This window comes from Acipenser ruthenus, chromosome 3 (genome assembly GCF_902713425.1).
Source record: "Acipenser ruthenus chromosome 3, fAciRut3.2 maternal haplotype, whole genome shotgun sequence".
In the NCBI taxonomy this organism is placed as follows: Eukaryota; Metazoa; Chordata; class Actinopteri; order Acipenseriformes; family Acipenseridae; genus Acipenser; species Acipenser ruthenus.
In genome coordinates, this window is record NC_081191.1 from 72,792,779 (window position 1) to 72,817,775 (window position 24,997).

The 24,997-nt window shown below is 36.6% G+C and overlaps 1 protein-coding gene across 1 annotated transcript in view; it reads left to right on the plus strand.

Annotated features, from left to right (window-relative positions):
• The first annotated feature begins 5,227 nt into the window (after positions 1 to 5,227).
• The window catches only part of LOC117394794 (cadherin-2-like), a 54,749-nt gene continuing 34,979 nt past the window's right edge, over positions 5,228 to 24,997 (plus strand). The window contains exons 1-2 of the mRNA XM_033993375.3: positions 5,228 to 5,475; positions 8,118 to 8,226. Coding sequence (XP_033849266.1) covers positions 5,419 to 5,475; positions 8,118 to 8,226 — 166 coding nt within the window. The 5' untranslated portion in view covers positions 5,228 to 5,418. The remainder of the gene's footprint in view (positions 5,476 to 8,117; positions 8,227 to 24,997) is intronic.

Below are 24,997 nucleotides of genomic sequence, written 5' to 3' on the forward strand. Positions count from 1 at the left end.
CTATTATGCTCGCTGCTGGTATGTATGATTTAATTACATTTATAGATGGTTTGCTGTTCATTTTTCATTGGCTGCTGTAGCCTACTGAACAATCAATTGAATTTTGTAACCGACATAGTTTTACATATATAACTAGCTGTGGTTGAGTTGATAGGAGGAGGGGTGGGAGGGGCCCATGATGCCTTCATGCCCAGTTGCCCAGAATTTGTTAATCCGGCCCTGCCAGTAAAATCTTTAACCGCAGTCATTGTTTACAACATGCATTCCATAAAACGTTTAGAGCAAACAAATCGAAAAGTAGTGTATACTGTTATGATCCACTTAAATACTACAATTTAGAAACATGAACAGTTGTATTTTATTTACAGTAGTTTTCATGAGGGAATGGATATCTAGCAGGTATGTGTTTTTAATATTGCTCCACAAAGCAGCACCCAGGTGGTGCAGCTGAGAATTAAAAAAAAAGTACAATAATAATACACTGCTATTGTTTTCACATGTATGTATCTGCTAAACAAAGAACACTGACTAAGATTACATGTATTTTAATGAGTAGATTCCAAGAATTATCGAAGTGGAAATGTTCCCAGATTAAATGTATGATGAGATTGTCTTTTAGAGTGATGTTATTTTTAGGGATGTGAAATTATTTTCTTCTTCTTATAGCTTTTTAGAAAAACATGCCAATTGCTGTTTATGACAATGTATTTAATGAAGCCCACTGTATGGCATAACATGTCACAGCATGTATATCATTCAAGTAATCTTTTTTTTTTTTTATAAGAAAGGAAAAATATGAACACCTTTTTATATTTTACTGACAACCAATTGAAGTAAATTTCAGAACCCATGCAAAGGAAAAAAACAATCTGCAGTGGTGCCAGCGCATTCCTCATGGAGATTAAACTACATACAATAAGTCTGTTGCTCACGAAAATAATATATATTTTAGAATTATATACATCCTCTTTAGTAACAAAACTATTTTGATCTAATGTTAACCTCCAAAATTACTATTTTTTTTACAGAAAAAAACAGATTTATAATAACCGCTGGAAATACAGATTATCCGCAGACTAACAGCAGTTAATATTGTGTGTTTCGGATTCTATATCATGGAGAACCAGTGTAGTATCAAAAACTGTTCTCCATATAATTAATTCAGTGTCCACTGCTCATTGTGCGCATGCGCAGGGCTATATTTTTCCAGTCATTACATGTGCGCTGCTGATTTTGTCAAAGCGGGTTCACAGCGATTTAGCTGCTCCTGTGGTAACACACAGCGGTTGCCACTGATCAGCAGCTCCTGAGAGAAGCATGCAGCGAACTCCCTAAACTTTTAATAATGCACCAAAAATACACAACGTAACACAGAAAGAGTAAGTTGAAAAGCACGCAGATTGCAAATTATCGCATTAAAATCGACAAGACAGCCATTGCAAACTTTTTATTTTTTATTGTAATATCTGCACTTTCTAAATAAACGGCCAAAGCTGGCAAGATAATCAATCAATCAATCTTTATTTTATATAGCGCCTTTTATAATGGACCTCCATCACAAAGCGCTTTACAAGATAGTGAGGAACAATGCATAATACATTAAATACAGTGAAATACAGGGCATATTTCATTAAATAAACAGTAAAAAAAAATTAAATTAAATTAAATGCAAATACATTAAATACAGGCATATTAAAATGCAAATCGCTCGCATCCAGTTCAAGACTCCTGTACTAGCCTACAGATGCCTTGACCAGACTGCACCCAGCTACCTCCAGACCCTCATCTCTCCCTACACCCCCACTCCGCCTGCACTAGAAGACTAGCTCTACCTCCGCTACGCTCCCCTGCCTCCAGAGCCCGCTCCTTCTCCACCCTTGCTCCGCAGTGGTGGAATGACCTTCCTACAGATGTCAGGACTGCCCAGTCCCTGACCACATTCCGGCGCCTCCTCAAGACTCACCTCTTCAAAGAGCACCTGTAGAACTCCTCTGTTTGTATCCTGGGACACTATCACCCTTCATGTAAATGTGCTTTATTTTGCTCTTATCTGCCCCCTAGTTTACTGCATTTAATCCTGTACTTCAGAATACTGTAATCTGCCAAGTGTTTAACCTGTAGTACTTTGTATTTAATCACATCCTGATGTAACTATCACTATTTAATCATATCCTGATGTAACTATCACTATTATCTGCTGTATTATTGAATTGTGGTTTGTCACACTTGCACTTTGCTTGAACAAAAGTTATTGTATTTCTTGCTCTTATTGTATTACTTGTATTGTAACACTTGAAATGTATTTGCTTACGATTGTAAGTCGCCCTGGATAAGGGCGTCTGCTAAGAAATAAATAATAATAATAATAATAAATTTATACATCAACTACAGCCATATTACATTAAATACAGGGCTAGGATGTGAATTCTAAACTTTGTGGATGCATGCGTCATACAGAATCATACAAATAAGATGGAATGAAAAGCCTGAAATAGCAATTTAGACAACAGCTAATAACAGATATCAGGCTTAAAGAGCTGTACGCACTAAAGCTGGGAGAGAGTTCCAGAGAGTCGGGGCCATGAAGCTAAAAGAGTGCTCACAGCTGGATATGCTGTATATTGCAGCCATGGAAAATGATTTCCCCTTGGCTTCTTACTAAAATTGATGTTGAAAAATGTCCCTTTGCATACATCGTTTGTCGGCGTTCACCCCGGCAAGCCAAAACCAAGAGGAAAAGGAGTATGCGAGGTTACAAGGTACAGTATAGAATTAATTATATTGTTCTTTATTAGATGTGAATAGTGAGGGTGTGTAAAATGTAAGAATGAATGCACTGCTAGTAATGGTAGTGGAGGCCAGGTCCCTGAATGATAGCTAAGAGCTTAAAACTTTTATTAATGTGAGTGAAAAGGAGTTTTATAGTAGTCGACATTAAAAGTCTTTTATGTACTTTCACGGCAGGAACTAATTTGAAACGGGAGGGAGATTTGAGTTTAAAATATATATATTTTGCTAATTAAAATGTTCATCTTACATGGGAGTGGGTAAAGCCAGAAAACTGCACGGATAGGGGAATTAAAAGAGGTTCAATATTCTTAAATCTTACTTCAAATGATTACTCTGCCTTAGTATAGAAATGTACATATTTTTTTAATTACCAAAAAAGGCTGCCGAACTACGACAAAACTGCAGGTGTAGTGTTAGAAAGTGGTACATCGTCAGAAAGTGGTACCTACCAAAATATGACCCGTGGAATGTCAGTACATGTGCAATCAGTTGCAATCTGATGGGTGTTTCGCTAATGTGAAAAGGAGGTACATTGCTTTTTGCAGCTGTGCATAAGTGGTACATGCTTATTTAACCCTTTCAGGACCAAGCATTTTTAAGTGGGATGCTCCACCTAGGCATTTTTGGCTGTACTGTATTTGACTCTCTTCCTAGAAAATGTCACTGTAAATCAATTTTTTTACAGTAGCATATTGGAAATTGTGTCCTTTTTTATGTAAAGTATTTTTTATTGTGTATTTTTCTTAGAGATACATGGATAAAAACATGTTATTCTATGACCTGACGGACGTTACAATACTTCCTGAAAGTTTTGTTGAAACATATTGATGTTTGGGCAGGTTACAAGACATTGTTTAACCTGAACGACTGCAATGACATAATGCACGTTTATTCTCAAGTGTCTTTATAACCAATAATGGACACTACTCTCGATTACTTTCTCAAAATAAATACTTATAAATGAAATAGTTATTCATTCCATTATTACCAGTAGTAAGACGCACCCTTGATAACTTTAGTTAATTCACAAAAACTGTAGATATTATCATTGATGACATGTGAGATCAGCAGTAACTATATTTACTGTGCATGCGCCGCGGAACAGGACAGTGCTCAGAAAATAGCATTTTTCATAATAATTACATATTGTCATAATTTTCTAATGTTGCTGTTTTCTTCAAAAGGCCTTGGGCAAATGTGAAATCTATTTCAAAAGTTGCAAAAAACTTTACATTTAAAAAAAGCAAACATTACAACATTATTTTTCATGCGATGCAGTTAGCCTATCTAAACCGAGCATGTTTTTTTTATTATTATTATTATTATTTTCAGACAAAAATACATAACATGGTAATGCATTTATTAAAAAACAAAGTAATCCTAAATAATGTCCTCTTACGTCTAGTACTTAACACTCGCTGGATTTAGCGGCAGTTGAAACAAGAGCGGGTCATCTTAACAAACTAGACCGATAGGCTACAGACAGTAGAAATGTCAGTGATTACAAACTGAGTGGTAGGAATTTCTGTCAATCAACCCACGGTAACTTTTTTTTTAATTTATATTTTTAAACGGAGGTTGGATCGTCAACTAAACTCAAAACCTGATTGGTTACTAGGAATGTCAGTGATGAATCAAGAAAGCGGTTGGATGTAATTTAATTATAGAAACATGGATATTTCTCTCTAACGTATTTACATTAGACCAATGCGAGAAATTAATAGTAAGTTTATTCGGGGACGAGCTTCATGAACCGGGACCGTTCCGGGGACACAGTACCTCACCCGGGGACTGTCCCGGAAAACGGGGACGATGGTCACCCTACTGTAGATACTAAATTAGGAAACAACTCGAGTAATGAAGATAAGGAAGCTTTACTGCCTCTGTGCCCCTCATATTAAGTTTAAATATTGGTTATTATTATTATTATTATTATTATTATTATTATTATTATTATTATTATTATTATAAAGCACACAGAATGTCAGTATTAGTTACGTGCTCCGGCGCTATGGAGGCAGAAGAAAAATCTATATTTTAATTGGCGTTCTGGTACTTAAAGATTTAGGACTACATCACTGCTTGCAACCTGCAAGATTTGGAATCACAGTGAGATTACCCCTAAATCATGGTAATATAAACAGCCACCAACAACATTAGAGGCGGGAAGAAAGTGAAGACAATGCCTTCAGACCTGCAGCACATCTCCCACTGCAAAATGCCTGCGTCTCCTCGTCTTCGGAAACATTGGTGTGGGGGGCTGGGTGGGGATAGAAAGAAAGCACAGATTTTCTTTTTGTTGTGGTGAAGGAGGAGGGGTTTTTGATCCCAGCCAAACTTCCGGACTTTCAAGTAAAATCCATTAGACAAATAAGTGAAATAGACGATATGACCAGCAGGGGGAGACAGTGTGGTGTCTGTCTGTACAAGGGGTTTGGTATTGGTTGGCTGTAAAGGGAGTTGCAGCCTCAGTACCACAGTGTGAGCTCAGTAGGGAGGAGAGCAGATCAGAGGCTGGTTGTTACTGCTGCCGTTGTTTTAAGCACCATTGTCAACAAATCGGTCCAACTCGGGAGTGGAACAAATATTAAAATACTGATTCTGAAGGAGTAAGTAAAAGCATTATCGATGTACCTGAGAGGAGACGCAGGGGTGCTTCTGCTATCGCTGCTTGCAGCTTTGCAGGTAATGTTTTTTTTTTGTTACGAATCTATTTGTAGCCGGGTGTGCGGGTATGTTTTACGTGACGATGCCAGAGAAAACATGTTGTGCACGACAGTGATTCGGTTAGCTGCAGGCATAACGAAAACAACAAAAAAGCTACACTTCTAACACCGGGAAACTAATATATGCAATACCCAGTATTTGTTGCTAAATTGTGCTTAACGTGACATTTCAAACGAGTGGTGCTATTTCTATCAGCATGTTCGGGGTGCTTCCTCGTGTAATTGCAGAAAAAATGACTTGGGGAATATGATGAAATGAATAAGCTTCCTCAGAGGAATTCTAGTATGTCCATGACTTGGTTTGGATTAGTAGAGGTTGTTGTTGTGTTATTGCCTGTATGGTTCTAGATATGAGCAAGTACTCGTGGTTTAGTTTTGCTAAGGTTACTGTCCATGGTGTTTGAAGCAACGAGTGTCCCTCATCTAGTGGCTTGCTGTGTGAATTTGGATACATTGTAGCACTTTAACGTTTGTCACAAAAAAATTGGATAAATACTACCAGTTATGTGCCGTTTTTTTTTATTTTTGTCAAACGCGAGACCCTTCCGTGTTACTGTATTTTTTTTTTCAAGTTCGTACGGTGTTTCACTTTTTCTATGCTGACCTCATGTATTCGTGTATTGTATTGTGCTAAACATAAACATTATTTTTTTCCCAAATAAATATATGCAGATTAATTTTTTGTTATTGTCTTGTATAGTTTATATAGAGATCTCAGGTATGTTTTAAATGGCTTGGCTGAAGGTTTTTTTTTTTTTTTTTTTTTTTTTTTTGCGGTTTGATTTTAAGTTGCAAGTTGTGTACGTCAATATTTACTTGAGTATTCCGTACTTAATTAATTAACCTTTTATATTTACTTGAGCATTCCGTACTTAATTAACCTTTTACTGTCTCAATTCATAGCCGTATTATATAATATGTATTATTACCGTTAGAACATTAGCGCTTCACGTATTATAATTGCAGTCAGATTCAAATTGTTGCCATTTTCTTCGAAATGTTTTAAGAGATCTTAATATCTACATTGACTGATTTTCAATCTTTAATGTTGGAATATAATTGGATGGTTTTAAAATTGGCAAATGGTTTTATGGGCTGTAGGTATTATTATTATTATTATTATTATTATTATTATTATTATTTATTATTATACAAAATTAAAAGATTTGAAAGTGGCAATTGGTAGCGATACCCACGATGCACTACCGCTTTGAAACTCCCAATTCACATTCTTGAGCGTCCCACAAAATTAGATTTAGAAGTAGGTGTGATTGAATGGGGGTCTACAATCAGTTTCCTATAGACTTGGCAGTTAATTTTAGACTATGCAGTTTAGCAAATTCATTATGTCTCTTAGAACAGACACCCACATATTGGAATATTAGAGGGAGGTATGCAGTTTGTATTTTTAATTGTCAATGGTTCCATGGACAGAACTTTTTCATGTGTTTTTTTTTTTTTTTTAATTCAGCTTCATTCATTATAGGCTACTGTGCAATGCCTACCACATAACCAATGGATAGTTTTTGAGTTCTGGATAATTTAACAGTTGTATTTATTTTTGAATGAGGTTTAGTTGTCTAAAATTAACTGAAAAGTGGCAGAGAATTACTTATGTATTTTCAGTAATTATCATTTTATCATTGAATTGAGAACTGGGGGGATGGGGGAAGAAAAAAAAAGATCAGTTTTACTTGAGTGTTTAATAAAAAGGTTTTCTGGGTATTTACAAAATAAAGCATACTTCATTTCCTTTAATTGCTGCTGTATTTAATTCAAATGGAATATTCCAACACATTTATAAAAACAGATCTTCATTTTATCCTATACACATGTCCTGTTCATTTGTCTATATTTATAAGAAGAATTAGAAAATGTTTGCTCATTAAAAATAGTGCCCTTTTTTATACGGGGCAGGGGGATTTGTTGAGCCATTGTGTGCGTTCTGCTGAAAAGCAAAGAGGAATCTCAACAGAGGTATCAAACAATAGAAGATTCCTTTTCACTGAACTGAGTTTCAAATGGCCGCCTTCATGATTCATTCATTCACTGCCACTTTGCAGACCTAAGAACCTTAGGAAGTTCTGGAATTTATATTAAATGCAAAGCTCTCTAAGAACTTATTCAAAGAAGTTTTGTTTTATCATGTAACAAAAAAAGAAGTCCTAACAAATTTGTTTAATGCACAACAACCAGCTGCATGTCTGCTAAATTGTTTTAGTGTTGACTGGTTGAATGATGAATTATTTAACAGGTGGCTTTGCTGTCCTAATAAGTTGTCTTAACGTTTTTCAACATTTTATGCTTATTTACATAATCTTTCCTTCCACTTGACTGCAAAATGGGTGTTCGTCTCAAATGTCTAGTGATCGGAGGCAAAAGGCTTGTGTTACACTCAAACCTCCAAACAAATGGGGTCTGTTCATGCTTTGCTGTGTGTCCTGGCAAATGGTTAACCCTTTTGCCCTCATTACCTCAATTGCAAACCATTAGAAACAACATATGTTTGTAGAGCCTTAGGATGCAGGGTAAACTGGTATCCATTTTGGAGTGGACTATATGAAGGAAAAATACTCATTTATTACATTTTATGTCCCCTAGATACCCATTGAAGGCAGTGGATCCCAGTTGTGCAATACTGGATTTTCAGAAGATGTGTACAATGCAGCAGTGTCTCGGAATGTACTTGAAGGCCAGCCTCTTCTAAATGGTAATTTCCTTGACATTATGACACTGTTCTGTTGGGTTATGGGTTCATTGTACTGTAAAAGCAGTTCACGAGTAAAACAATATATAATGTTAAAACAAATTTTAATCTGTTGACAGAATTGCTTTACTATACACTTTTATTCAATAAGGAAAAGAATAATTGCTACATATGTCACATTATTTAAGAGTGAATATGACATTTATTTTCACCCAAAATGCTGAATAAACCCAGAAAAATAAATGTAAACAAAAGGGAAAATACACTGAGCCATTTTAAAAAAAGGACAGCAACCTTAAAGAGTAAGTAATGAGGTTCCGAAAAATATAGCGTTGTATGTCCCCACGTGTTGCTACAACTGTTCAAATAATGTACCTGTAATATCTCTTTTCATTGTTAACATCCTGACAACTTTTTACACTTAGAACTTTAAACTCTGTTTCAAAGTTCTTTTCAAAATGGCCGCTCTATTGCATGGTGTTTGAGATCTGTCCTCTAAATCACTGCAGGAAGAGCGATAAAACAGGAAAACATAACGAGTGTTCTGGCTTTTCTTTTCCATACCACATCGTGGCTTGTTATTGCTCTGTTACCTGTTTGGTAATGTGGGCAATAATCTTTCTACTATCGGTTCACTAGAGCAGCCATTTTAAAAATAGCTTTTAAAGGTATAAGTGTAAAGTTGTCAGGATGTTAATGAACAGAGAAATGACAGATACGTTATTTAAACAGGTGTAGCAACACCTGTTTAAATACGTGTGGACATATAATGCGATATTTTTCAGAACCTCGCTACTTACTCTTTAAGAGGACTGGCTTTTTAGTGGTGAAAAGGAATTGTTTTGAATAATGTCAGTGATTTACGACTGTGCTAAAATGTATTCCCTTTGCCTCCTTTTTATTTATTTTTGTTATTTGGCTGTCACATTTCTACAATCGTATAGAAATAAAGAAGATACTGTGGATCTGGTAGAGAATTTCCTGTCCGTACCTCAAAAAACGTGCTTTCAAAGTGCAGTCATAAAGTGATTGACAAACTGTTAATACAATTCTTGGTAATGCCTTCACACAGCACACAAAACATATGGTGGAGCTTTTTGTTGTGCATGTAGAATATTTGAACTACTGAGGTATAGAGCAATTTATGTCTTTTATATTTTTTATTTATTCCATCATGGAATTCAGCAAAGCTTGTAATACAATTCCATTTGCCAGCTGAAGCGGTTTATATATCGAAAGGAGAAAAGAGCTGAACAAAACTTGAAAATGAATACAATTACTAGTAAAATACATTTCTATCTGGTGTAGGTTTAAAGTAAACTTAACAAATGTTCTGCCTATTAGTCTTAAAATCATAAAAAGAAAAGCACAATGTGCTAACAAGTGCTTGGCATAATTTAAGCTAGAAAATAGTTTGTAGGTTTGTCTAAATGTTATAGTAAAAGTACCATGCTCCAAGGTATCTGCACCATGCTGAAAGGGGGTAGGGTGGATTCCTTAGGCTGAATACACAAAAGAACCAGTCGCATTGAATTTCTCACTTGCTTCTGAAGTTTCACAGTTTGAGAAGGATGTCAATTCTAGGAATGATGCATTTACAAAGGTGTTGCTTTTGAGATTGATGTTATTTCCCTTTCTTTTGAATTTGCAGTCAAACCATTGCCTCTTCCATTGTTTGCCCTTGATTGATGGAACAAAACTCTTTGGATATTTTAATGTACCTTTAGGAAATTATTTTTTCTAGGGCTGTAAGGGTTTAAACGGTAAATGTGGATTAAAAATATTTTCGTTTAAACATTTATATTATACATTTAAACGCAACTTAACAGTAAAATATGTATCAAATTATTTTTGCATATTTTCCGCAAAGATATGTTTCCCTTTCTATGGTTTTCCCCTTTAAGGAAACCTGACCTGTTCTTCCACGTGATCACTCTAAATACATCTTGCATAAATTAAGGACAGACCAACTTCCTGCGTTGTTGTGTATCTCCATCGCATTGCCTTTTTTCAGGTCTTATGGCCCTACGGAATCCGTGTTAACGAGAACACAGAATCAAAAGAATATTAACGCGGAATTAAGTGCTGTACGGAAAAAATGCATTTGGCAGTAGAGCATTAAGCTTGAGATTTACATATTAGACTAATGGTCAGTACAGGCAGTGGCTTAACTTTGATTTCAAAAGTGGGGGAATGGGTGGGGGGGGACGGTTTCTGTAGCTGGGTTATAAATGAGGCGGGGTATTCTGTAGGGGATAAACAACGAGAAGGGCTGAATCAGTGAAGATAATTCACCGTTTGAGTGCGTTAAATAAATGCAATCATGGAAAATAAATAGAAACCTTTTAAGGTCTTAAACAATTAGACAACGTTGCAGACTATTTTTAACGTCTGTATTACAACACAAAGTACTCCACACAGACTGCTATTACAGCAGTCACTTTGAACAATATGATCCCAATGTTCACACTTACTAAAACAATGTTGTCCAAAACTGTCTAGCTCGTATAAATATACAAATATACATTTGATACTATTCTGCATTTTAGTGCAGTAAAAGATCAGAAGATCAACAATTGGACAACGAATAACTGCTACATTGATTTTTCAATGGAATCATTCAGGCAAATTTGACCAAGTTTACTAGAAAAATGGGAGGGAGAAAAGTGAATAACTGTTTAGCTCTAGGTTATTCACTTTTAAATGCAGAAATGAGGTTATGTTCTCTATTTGTAAACGGGAAACCAACTACAGTGCTTGAGGGTATTGGAAACATTGAAGTTTGGCATTCCCACCATATATAGGTACTGCAGGTCCCAGGGACTTTGCTATATGGGACTTTTGGTCTTTTTAGCAATGTGTTAATGTGTACGATTCTAGATACTATTTATTTTAATTTAGGGAAAACTAATAGTAACTCGGTAATGCTTAGAAACGTTGCATTGTTTTGCAAATTAATTAGCCATTCCTTTTAAATAAATATATTTGTCTTATCTTGAACTACAAAAAGCACACATTTTCCAAACACCTTTAAAATGCTGGATGTATAATTTTAAAACGGACACCTTTGTATTGCAGAATTTACTTTGAAAATAGCTTTAGTTTTCCTTCTGTTTTTTTGAGAGGCAGCAAGGATATATTTTAAGGCCATTTCATGATGATCTTAGTTATTGTTCTTGACAACTGTGGAATTAACATACACTTGCAGCAGATCATGATCCACACTCACTACTGTACAGAACTACAACTCTGTATGATATAATTAGGAATTCTGGAATTAATGTACCATGTCCTTTATGTCTATCACATCTTTTGAAGTCTTTCAAAAGCAGTTTGTCTAAAATGTAGGGAAAGTGATGATTTGTTTTAAACATGTACCCCAAGGTATTTCTTCATTGCCTAAACCATGTAGAATTCACCACAATTCTATTATGATTAAACTAACACTACTAGTTTCTAAAGGAATGGTTTGAAAAATAGGTTAATGAAAAGCCCCAAAGACTGATTGAACCAAATGCGGTTTTGATAATGGATGTATCTTTTTATTTTTTTTGTGAGGCATATAATTCTAATTCCAATTCAATTTAAGTTCACTTTTATTATAGGGCTTAGTTAGCAAAAACTGTTGTTTAGAACTGTATTTAATTTTTTACACAGTCACTTATTGGCAAGTGCTTGGTATAAGTACATTCTGTACTGACGGCAGTGCAGACTGATTATTATTATTATTATTTATTTCTTAGCAGACGCCCTTATCCAGGGCGACTTACAATTGTTACAAGATATCACATTATACATTATTTCATATTATACAGATATCCCATTATTTTTACATACAATTACCCATTTATACAGTTGGGTTTTTACTGGAGCAATCTAGGTAAAGTACCTTGCTCAAGGGTACAGCAGCAGTGTCCCCCACTGGGGATTGAACCCACAACCCTCCGGTCAAGAGTCCAGAGCCCTAACCACTACTCCACACTGATGCATGTGTCCAAGAATGAATCACCAACTGTGTATGATGTTTAATAAACATGTCATTCAGCCGAATCCCCGACCCTTTATCAGCTAAACAAATACATTGTGCTGTCTTTGTTTACAAACATGATCGTTAAACTCTTCTGTTTACTTGTTATTATTATCATTGTCATTTTTATTCTCTAGTCCCTAAACATTACCAGTAGACACTTTGCTCACCAACATACTCGATACATAATAAACCACTGCTCTATCGCCAGTAGAATAACATTAACAATAATAATCACAATAACAGGAATGGAAATATTACAGTGAGGGTCTCACCCTCACATGGTGCATCAACGATCTTAATATTTGTGGATGAGAACAGTATTTCATGTGTGTGTAAAAGCAAGCAGCCAAAAGAAATGATTGGCATTTTAATGTAAAGACGCACACTTCTGTAACCATGTATATCATTGTGTGCAAAATAAACAATGGTGGCTGAATATGCAGGTCGCCAGCACCATTATTGAGATCCACAATCCTACAGTTTTTATATTTATCGCTTAGTTACTAAATAACAGGAAGAAATGGTAATTGTGACAAATTAAGCATAATTATGAATGCACTGCAGCTTGTATATTATGTGAAAGAAACGTTGACCAGCTAGATTTTTTATTTAATGTTTTTATAATTGGAGTTGTGTGATGTCATTCAATATTGATACGCTGTCATCTTGGCTAGCAGAGCATTCAGCTTTCTATTTATCGTTCATGTGCGTGAGAGTATGAGAGTGTCTACTGAGCTACGTAACCACATTTGTCATGTGATACGAAAAGGCCGGAAAAGTCTGCTTTGCGTTCATACATATGTAAAGGCCGGCCCTGGTCTCGGATTGCAGGCCCTGGGCCCTATTGAAACGGCGGCCTAAATCTGGGCTGCCTTTTCTTTTTTGGAGTGTTCATATATGAGAGAGACCCTGGGCCACCTTAAATCGAAAGTGTCAATGGGGTCTAAATCTTAGATATTCTTTTTTTGTGGTTTGCTATAACTGGTATAGTGGATACATGTTTAATAATGTGCTTTAAAACTTACGCAACACTTTTTTAAAAATCTTGAGAATCAAATTTTTTGTAGAATATGGCATGGTGACCTACTTCTGGCTTAACCAAAAAGTTATTTCCCATATTATGAACCCAGTTTAAGGTACTAAAATAATTAACATACATTTTGGAAGCTGCCTGTGTAAAAGTACTATGGCAGCTCAGGAAAATGTGTTTGATGCAAGTATTTTTTTCTCACCAATAAGGCAGCATGATATTGTCAGACCTGCATTCAGCTCCTGGCATTTCTTGGTGAGAAGCCTTTTTTTTTTTTTTTTTTTTTTTTTTTTCAGTTTGAATGATCAATAAATCAAGGTTCTTTTGTTTGGTCTGATCAATACAGTGTAATGAAGTCTGTACTCAGATTCCCAGTTAAGCATTGCTGCCAAGGATGGGGGGACTGGGCTGTTTTTTTCCATGTTATAGCACAATATTTTTATTGCTGCATGTCAGTATTTTCTGTTTTGTTCTGTTCCGCTCATGATTCTGAATTTGAGCTGTAGTACAGTGTATATTTTGAATTATCAAAGTATACTATTGTCATAATCATTCACTGTTGGTGAGACAACAGATACAGAACAGACACGTAGGTATATATATTATGTGAAAATCCTCATAATTAAGCTGTCGTTTTCTTAAAGGCCAAGGGATAATTAGAAATGTTACTAGAGATGGAATATTCCTGGTCTCTGAAAGATCAAATCATCACGTGCCGTTTCCACAGTGCATTTTTTTGGTGCTGATTTGGGTTGTTTAAAGCACTGCATCAGTGTTTCCAATTAACATTTTAAATTCCTTGCCCCGATTTTGCCTTTTGTTAAGGAGAGGGAAAGGAAAAAATTTAGGCACTGTTAAAGTAGCTCTCAGCAGGATAGAGAGAACACTTTTCTCATGTAATTGCACTGTAAAAGACATAACTACTTTTAACCTTTCTTAATGAGCATAAAATCCTGAATTAAAAAAGAAAGTTCTACATGAACAACATTTTTTTTTTGTTTTTGTGTCGCTGCATTTGTTTTCAGTAATTAATTTGATGATACTTTATGCAAATAGATAGCAACCTTAATTGTTCTAATTTTGGTAGTACCTGTACATCTTTCATCTTTAATAATAATTTACTAACCAAACTATACCAAATGAAAGTGCATTTTAATCTGATTTTAGATTTATCTATACCTGTGAATAACAAATAGAATTACATGGATTATGTTTCCAGAGAGTACAAGAACCTCTTTGTGTGTTTTGGGGGTGGGCGCATTTTTTATTCATGCTTGACCTTTAGCCATTGTTCCTTTGTTTGTCAGGGTTGACTGTTAAGCACATTGTCTGCATGGATTCTAGAGCAAATAGCAGCTGGCTGGAATGTGCTCTTAATAAAGGAGTTTACACTGGTGGGCTGATTCCCGTAATGCTGTTGACTTATCTGAGACTTGGAATTGATGGCTAATTTCAGCAAACGTTGATTAGAGTGAAGTAATGTTAGCAGTTACTTGGTGCCCTCAATCCACAGAGGAAAAGGGATGTTTACTGGACTGTATTGTTTGTGCTTTAAAAACATAAATAAATAATAATAATAAAATCTATAATGAACTAATAAGATGGAGTTATGTTAGTGTTTCAGAGAGATTTCTATGGATAAAAAATGGGCCTATTCTACACAGACGCCTGCAATATCCGTGGGCAGATCCTGGCTCCAAATGCTGGAGCCAACAGCTGTGGCCAGAGGGTCCTCTTTTCGTGAAGCCTACTGTAGACCGTGCCAATAATTTTCATTTTCATGTCGGAATGAAAATTGGTTCCTAGTATTGTGACAAGAAAAGATTAGTAAAGCATTGGTTTCCGATTGCCTCTCTTGGTGATTTAGTATCAGCTCCATTTACTGTATATTTTAAAAATAAAATAGTGCCAGAGATTCATTATAATATTAAGTACCAAAAGTATGGCATTTGGCTTCCCATCTAATACAGCAGGCCAACCTGCAGATCAATAATGTCATCATATTATTCATTATTATGAAATCGATGCGGGGGTTTCATGACGTGATTATTGCACCTCTGACTTATTGTAATCGTTAAACTTTGGAAGACGAGTTAGTCAGAATAAGACTAAAGGAAGTTTAAAGCACAAGATAAAAACTAAGCTTTTCTTTAATAACATGAGGTTTACTTGTGCCGCCTTGTAGCTGAACAAGCAAACGAAACTGAAACTTAACTTTAAACACTTCAAATAAAACAACCGTGGAAATGGCGTTGTAAAGTGAATGGGAAAGAAACTCACCATTTTGGTTCTCGTTTATTATATTCCACATAACAAAGTCTCAACAAAAAAAATATAATATATACAATCTGTATAAAACTCTCTACACAACATTCAGGAAGTTGGGTACTGTTTAAGCGAGGCATTTCAGAATGATGTGCTTGCCTCTTGCACTCACTAGGCATCTCCAGCCCCGCCCCACCCTTTTGTTCGCTATAGCTTTCACATATGCTAAGAAATAAAAAATAATAATAATAATAATAGTCGTACATACTGATCAATCATCTCCTGATCACTCGTTTTATCACCAAACGCCTCAATAATGCGATCCAAGTCATTATTTTATTACTATAACATCTCAAAAAAGCTCTGCAAATGTCCATGATATTCTCTGAGCGCTGATGCAGTAACAGCCAGCTTGTTTCTTTATGGCCGCCGTTATCCGATGCCAGGGGCAAGTATGACTATTCATGAGATATGCCCCTTTTTTTTCGGCTTGTCTCGGCTACTGTCGCTCCCACTCGGCCATTGAATGGTTTTCTTGGCTTTTTCTGGAGAAAAAATGACTAGAAACCTGTCTTTTGCGTCTTTTTGATGATGTTGGACAGGGTCCGACATTGGACCGGATAGGAATAATTGCAATGTCGGACCAGGTCCGACATAGGACCGCAAAGGGTTAAAGGGATAATTAGGGTCAGCTGTTTGAGTACTTTGGTTAACAACCAGGCCTGATTTGGGCCAGCTATGCCCAATATAAATCTGACTAACTTTGGCCCTTACCATCAGAGTGAAGTTGTCAGCACACAGGTTCTAGAGGCACATCATGCCACGAACAAAAGACATTCCTGAAGACCTCCAGAAAAAAGTTGTTGATGCCTATCAGTCTGGAAAGGGTTACAAAGCCATTTCTAAGGCTCTGGGGCTCCACCGAACCACAGTCAGAGCCATATTGTCCAAATGGAGCAAGTTTGGGACAGTAATGAATCTTCCCAGGAGCGGCCGTCCTGCCAAAATCTCTCCAAGAGCAAGGTGTAAAATCGTCCAGGAAGTCGCAAAGAACCCTAGAACAATATCCAGTGATCTGCAGACCTCTCTCGCCTCAGCTAATGTCAGTGTTCATGACTCCACCATCAGAAAGACACTGGGCAAAAATGGGATTCATGGCAGAGTAGCAAGGCAGAAACCATTGCTCACTAAGAAGAACATGAATGCTTGTCTCAAGTTTGCCAAAAAGCACCTGGATGATCCTCAAGAGTTCTGGAACAATGTTCTATGGACAGAGGAGTCAAAAGTGGAACTTTTTGGCCGACATGGGCTCTGTTATGTCTGGCGAAAACCAAACACTGCATTCCACAGTAAGAACCTCATACCAACGGTCAAGCATGTTGGTGGTAGTGTCATGGTTTGGGGATGCTTTGCTGCATCAGGACCTGGATGCCTTGCCATCATTGAAGGAACCATGAATTCTGCTCTGTATCAGAGAATTCTACAGGAGAATGTCAGGCCATCCGTCCGTGAGCTGAAGCTGAAGCGCAGCTGGGTCATGCAGCAAGACAATGATCCGAAACACACAAGCAAGTCTACATCAGAATGGTTGAAGAACACGAAGTTTTAAAGTTTTGGAATGGCCTAGTCAAAGTCCAGACCTAAACCCCATTGAGATGTTGTGGCAGGACCTGAAACGAGCAGTTCATGCTCGAAAACCCACAAATGTCACTGACTTGAAACAGTTCTGTATGGAGGAGTGGGCCAAAATTCCTCCACGGCGCTGTGAGAGACTAATCAATAACTACAGGAAGCGTTTGGTTGCAGTTATTGCTGCTAAAGGTGGCGTAACCAGTTATTGAGTCTAAGGGGGTGATTTTATGCAGGGTTAAACTAACGATATTGTGCTACTAGTACAACGGACTAATACCTTTTGAAACTATAATATATATATATATAATATTCATCTCACTTTTTTTTTTTAAACTGTCACGCAAAATCTTTTGAGACGGTAAATAAGTGCACAGTATTTTTGTCATTTTGTAGCGAATACGAACATCTGATTTTTGTATCCAAATACATGTCAAAATATTTTCTTTCAGATATTTGTCCCAGGACTAATTTTACTTGATGACAACATGAAAGTGAAGGAAAGGAGACAGCAGCTTGATATGTATCAAGGCCATACAACAATAGCGCTGTGGACCCGGCTTTCTTCAGGCACGCTGTTATATATTAATTCTTTAAATCCCAGACACAGCAGAAAACTGGCAGTGCTCTTTACTGCTTGTGTCCTGCAGTCAGCAGAAACCAGAACAAAGTTATGGATTAAAATGTTGATTTCATAGAATAACTTGTTCACATAACTTAAAAAGAGGCTAATTTTATCATAGGCTATGTCATGTGTAAACTTTATTTGACAGTAAACAGAATGAAGGCCTGCACATGGTTTGATGGAAGTTTTGAATTCTTTGCTGTCTAAACAACCCTGTTTGCTGACTAGTTTACTGGGCCAGTATTGTGTAACTTGATTTATTTCTGCAGCTTGCTGTTTTCTTCTGTACAGCTGTTTGTGCCTCCTGTTAATTTTCATAATTTTCTTAAATCTGTCACTGGATGTAACCCTTAAGGCTTTAGCCCTGGACAATGCACCGCTATTTACCACAAATAGCATGTAGTGTATCCTGTGATGCATTAAACCTGTAATTTTCAAGTTTTTAGAAGCATTATGACTCCTTATACACAGGATGCTCGCTGTACACAAGACACGTGGCATACTTGACTACAGTTTACATGTTTATCACACTGTAAGTCGGAACAAGTTTCTTAATGCAGCCTACAATACAGACAATTACTGACGCAAGTTTGCCTTCTATTCCGATGTATCAAAGTTGTGTTTGTTTGATTTGAGCTTAAATAATACAAAAAAAAAAAAAAATAATAATGGGCAATTTAAGTAAGTTTCATGAAAGGCTTGTCTCGCGAGTAAAATACATACCTGAGACCTCAGGGAAAGGTGAATTGTTTGGTCAATATTCCCTCCCTAAATATCTTGACTTTTGTTCTTTAAAAAATGACCTTAGCTTGGGAAAATAAATGTGTGCTTTCATAATGAAAATGTCACTATAATGAGTTCTCAGCTACAGCTGTCCGTATCCTTTTAAGAATTTTTTTTAGCCTTCACTTTACATATCAGTTTCTGTGAATACATGCTTACTAATCAGGAAGAAATATCTGACATTCTGATAACTATGACCTATTACAGAAATGTTCAGGGGGGGGGGCGTATGTAGTTCATATACAAAAAATATGAAACTTTTTTACGCTGCAAACAGGAAGCTAAAAAAATAGAAGACAAGTAAGTTCAAATAAATGCTGGTGGAAATCTTGCTTGCTATTAGCTTGAAATCAATTAGTGTAACAAACACATTCTTATGGAATGGCCATGCAGGCAAAACAACTGAGCTTATCAAATATAAAGTTTAATATTATGTGGGCTTTTGTTAAAATGCTTCCCCTTTCGATAAGAATATGTAACGAGGAGGGAGTGCATGTTTGCTCACAGTTTTATATTTGTGGTTTTGTAATGTGTCAGCCACTATACTGATTTAGTATGGTTTCGTATTCGTCATTCAGTATGAAACCAGTTAATAGTACTCCTTCAGTATGTTTATATGAGATCAAGTTTTCAGAAAACAAATCTATTCTAAAAACAGGCTTTCTGAAAATGACACTTTTCTGTGTTTACGTGACTTGAAATAGATAATCCAATTACACTTCTGATAAATTCAACTGTGTACATTGATAACATTTTCCAGAAAACGTAGAGCATTTGCGCACAGTAGCAACTAGGATGGAAACAGACAGGGCTCGGTTCAGTCTGCAGTAAGACTGAGGCATGAATTATCAGGTATTTTAGATTTAGAAGTTGCAAATTCTCATGCTGTATTCAACAGATTACTGAGAGGAACTGTAGTTCCTCGTACAAGTTAGAAAAACTTGTCAAACTGCCGATTTATCCTATACATCTCTCTTGTTCGAATTCCTCAGCATGTCCACTCCTTGCAACAGCTCATCCGTTTCTGCATATAAGCTGCTGTACCTTGCATACAGTACTGTAAATTCTCAATGCATTTTACCTAGCTAAAATTAATTTGCTGTGCCAACAGTATAGGCAATTTCTGTGTGAACAACTCAATTCTTAAAACTATATTTTTCTTTTGATTCAAGTAATATTGCGTTATTTAAATATTTAACTTTTATCCGTAACTAAACAATTGATCCGTGGAAACCTGAAATCTGACATCCATGTATCATTTTTTAGATTTTTTTTTGTTTAAATATTACAACAAAATAGAAAAGCATGCCTTGGACCCCATACTATTATATAATCCCAAAATCATTAAGCGGTTCCTATTATGTACATCACTAGCCTGCTTTTTATTTCCACCCTTACACAAGACGCCGTTCTATAACTTGCCAAGCAAAACTGATAAATAGTAGTGCTGGGAGAAGTATCCCAATATTCTAATGAATATTTAACATGTATTCAGATACAAAAATCGGATGTTTGTATTCGCTACAAATGACAAAAATACCTTGCACTTATTTACCATATCAACAGAATTTGCACGACAGTTTAAAAAAATGGCAATTTTTTTTATAAATAAAAAATCAACACAGCAGCTCTTGAGCATCTATTTAAAAGTTTGACAGCAAAAAGTAAACAAACTAGATTATGTGCGTGTACATAGTTATCTCTGTGGAAAGCCATCTGCAACAAAAATGTGTTGTGCTGTTTTAGAGCGAGCCAGAAAAAAAGCAAACACGTCGTTCTAAAATGCCTCGCTTAAACAATACCCAATACCCAACTACCCAACGTGTGTAGTGAATTTTATATAGACTATATGTGTCATACATTATATAGACTATATGTGTCATAGACTATATGTGTCTTACATTCCACTTTGTTATGTGGAATGTATGAGAACCAAAACAATGAGTTTTTTTTCCCCTTCATTTTATAACGCCATTTCCACGTTTGTTTTATTTGAAGTGTTTAAAGTTAAATTTCAGTTTTGTTTGCTTGTTCAGCTACAAAAAGGCACAAGTAAACCTCATGTTATTACTTTATGAAAACATGCCAGTGGCCACTGTTTACTGTGGAGAAATGGCAATGGCAAGGAATGAAAACGGTAAATAAAACCCGTTGTCAACTTTATGTACGATTTGTTTCGGGAATAAACAAAACACTGTTTAACTTGAACTGCTATTTGGCATCCTTTGTTTTGTAGTTAATTCACTGGGGTAAAGTAAGTCCTACACAATTTATTCTTTACTCCTGGGATATTTTTCTATTTTAACAAGTTACATATTGTAAGGTCTTGCTGTAAAATAAAGGCACGCACACACCCCCTGCCCTTGCTGCTGTGCTGTCTCTGCCTGCATTCAGAGCAATATAATGGCTTTTATTACTTTTTGAAAAACAAAGAAATATTCAAACAAATATTTAAATTATGAGCAAATATCCAAATATGAAAATCCTGTGTTTGTCCCAGCACTGTGTTTTTCCTCATCTTGCTTGAAAAAATTAAGCTGTTGGGCAGTATTTGTATTTACAAAAAGTCAGTTAAGATGATTATTATTATTATTATTATTATTATTATTTATTTCTTGGCAGACGCCCTTATCCAGGGCGACTTACAGTCATAAACAAAAAATACATTTCAAGAATTACAGTACAAGTATTAATACATTTAAGAGCAAGATAAAATACAATGACTTCAGTTCTAGTAAGTACAAGTATATTACAAAATATGAATCGATGTCAGAGCAGATAAATGTCAGTTATAGTTACATCAGGATATGATTACATGCAAAATACTACAGATTGAATAACACTTGTGGCAGATTACAGTACAGTACTCTGTAAAGTACAGGATTAAATGCAGTAAAATAGGGAGCAGATAAGCGCAAGTAAAGCACATTAAGGAAGAGTGATAGTGTCTAGAGGGAAAAGAGGAGTTCTACAGGTGCTGTCTGAAGAGGCGAGTCTTGAGGAGGCGCTGGAAGGTGGTCAGGGACTGCGCAGTCCTGACATCTGTAGGAAGATCATTCCACCACTGCAGGGAGAGGGTGGAGAAGGAGCGGGCTCCTTCTACAGCCAGTCTGTAGAAGACTGGTACAGCCAGTCTTCTAGTGCATGAGGAGCAGAGTGGTCAAATGGGGGTGTAGGGAGAGATGAGTCTGGAGGTAGCTGGTGCAGTCTGGTCAAGGCATCTGTAGGCGAGTACAAGAGTCTGGATGCGAGCAGTGATCGGGAGCCAGTGGAGTTGTGTGGGAGAAGCGAGGCAGAGAGAACACCAGGCGAGCAGCGGTGTTCTGGATGAGCTGGAGCGGACGGGTGGCGGACGCAGGGAGGCCAGCCAGGAGGGAGTTGTAGTAGTCTAGGCGGGAGAGTACCAGGGCCTGAACAAGGAGCTGGGTGGTGTAGTTGGTGAGGAAGGGTCGGATTCTTCGTATGTTGCTCAGGAAGAATCGGCAAGTGTGTGCCAGAGTGGAGATGTGCTGGGAATACGAGAGGCAGGGGTCCAGGGTGACTCCAAGGTTCTTAGCTGAGGAGGAGGGAGAGAGTGTGGTAGATTCTAGAGGAATGGAGATAGAGGGATCAGAGGAGGGGGAGGAGGAGGAGGGAAAGAAAAGGAGGTCAGATTTAGATTCCACCCAATCTAGGATTGACCAATCCAAAATTAGATCCTGGATTAATTTCTGTTGCGCAGATCAAGACTGGTGGCGATCCGAGATTGAATCTAAAAGATTGAATCTAAAATTCACCTGTTAATCCTGGATTTAGGTTGTCTGTGATGCTAGTTGATTACGAAACACTGTTTCGTGAAGTGGTAATCAGAGCATAACCATGGCAACTACTAAAACGTGCGTTTTCTTTCTTTGAGAAAAACCTTTTATCAAATTAATTGATACTATAAAGATATTGTATAGAGAATAAAAAAAAATGATAAACAAACGTTATTTACCTTGATGGCAAGTGTATGTGCTGAGTAACTAATGTATGTTTGTGTTATGAATAAGAATAATAATGAACTGAATTAATTACTAGAACATGTATTTATTTACAAAACATTTTCTGAGGTAGTTGACTGATTTGATACTGCCCCGGCCCCTGATTCCGCTGTTAGCGGAGATGTGAATCAGCTGACCCTGGCCCCGCCCTTCTGGAGATGGCTCGTAAAGACACACATTGAAAATGCACATCTACGCATTGAAAGAAGAAAAAGCTGAAGTTGCATACCAGATAGCTGCTTTGAAAAGGGAGAGGAATAAGCAGTAGAAATTGTACATAAACTTGCACAGAATAATAAATATCGTACACTTGTAACTATTTAATCTTACATGGTATCTGTTTTTTTTTTTTTTCTAAATCTAAATCTAATACATACTGGTGAACATTTTTGAGTTTATTAAAAAAAAAAAATACAGTATCTGCCTCCCCAATAATATGCTACTACATATATAGCTTAAATTCATCTGTATCGGTGAAAAAACTGTATTAACAGCTGCTGTATACAATTGCTCGTAACTTGTTCTCCCGTTGGAAAATGAATATATTGCTTGCGTAACTTCAGTGATCCTCTGAATTACTAGATGACACATCGACACGAAACGGGTACAACACCCGATTTACTTTCTGAAACAACCCAGTGAAATCTCAAGTAGCAGATTAATGAGTGGAGGAAGTGAGTCTTTTGTGTCTCTGTATCTAACTATTTGTGATTTTAATATATTAACCAGCTCCGTTACGCTTTCTTTTCTCATTCGGAATCTTTGTATAAAACCTTCGTCATTATTCAATAAACGGATTGCTTAAATCACGAACAACACGATATCTAACCATCCAAAATAACCGACCATCTTCACAAGAATCCAAACTCAATCCACCTACTACCAGGATTGGAATGTAATCTAGGATTGAATTTGAATCTTGATCTGCGCAACGGAAAAAAATATCAATCCAAGGTTAAATCTCGATCTGCTCAATGAGGAGAACCAGGCCAGAGCAGTGCCAGAGATTCAGCAAGAGAGGATAGTAGAGTAGAGTGATCGACAGTGTCAAAGGCAGCAGAGAGGTCAAGGAGAATTAGGACAGAGTAGAGAGAGCTAGCTTGGGCAGAGTTTAGTGAGTTAGTGACAGACAGGAGGGGGGTTTCAGTGGAGTGAGCAGAGCGGAAGCCAGATTGAAGAGGGTCGAGCAGAGAGTGGTTGGACAAGAAAGCAGATGCAAGTGTAACTCTATTGATATTGAAATAGGAATGTAACAAAACACAACAAAACTTTTTTCTCCCAACTCCCATTGTTCAGGTACTAAATCTCGTCTGTGTGTCCAGAAAGTTTAATCATTATTGCCGCTGTGATTATTATTATTATTATTATTATTATTATTATTATTATTATTATTATTATTATTATTATTTATATATTTTCCTGCTAGAAATATGGATATACAGTAATCCATCGCGTATCCGACTACATTGGGACCAGAGTAAGGGCGGACAAATGAATCCTCTTTTTAAATACCATTATACACAGCTGTAACAATTACTATATTCACAGAATTATTGTTTAGAGATTCATCTTTTATTAGGGAGCTCCCCTAAACCTCTTGTTTAGAAAGATACAGGGTATTAATGCTTGTGACAGTAGCCGTCTGCCATGTGGGTGCGTGCATTCGCTGCTGAGTGACAGGCAGGAGATCGAGACGGAGGTTGAAGCTGATACGCCCCGCAGGTGAACAGGATTTATTTACATAAACGCACTGAACAGCTCACGTGACAATACCAGCAATGGCAGCGCACGGAGCACATACAACACAGTGTACGAAAACTTTGGTAGGATCTATAATCTCTGAACTAGGCTTTTCTGTTTAATAATAAATTAATGTTGCTGAAGAGATTGATCATGGCGGATATGTGACTGGCGGGTACGCGATGGATTACTGTAGGTGCTTTAATAATCACATGCGTGGAAATGATGTCAATGGGGTGCAGTACACCATCAGAATACATTTTCTGAAGTGTGTTTACATGACATCAACTATGTTAGTTTTTGGAAGATTCTAGGCAGTGTTTTTGGAAAACTCACTTTCTGACTTTTCCGATACATTTTTGGAAAAACTGTTTAGATGACTTTTGATGTCGGAATTACTTTTTAGAAAACTATATATTCCGAAAAATATTACATTTTTATGTTCATGTAAATGCACTGATTTGTTGACAAGGTTTCAAGTCTGTATTGTTGCTTCTCCTGTACTTCACATATCCTGAAAAATTGCTTTAACTGAGAGCAATAGTCAAGCAGAACATAATGAAAGACACAAACTTGGTTGATGCTTTGTTCAGTTTTTAAACAACTAAACAGTTACTTCCATATTTTAGAAGTAGTCCAGTAGCTACAGT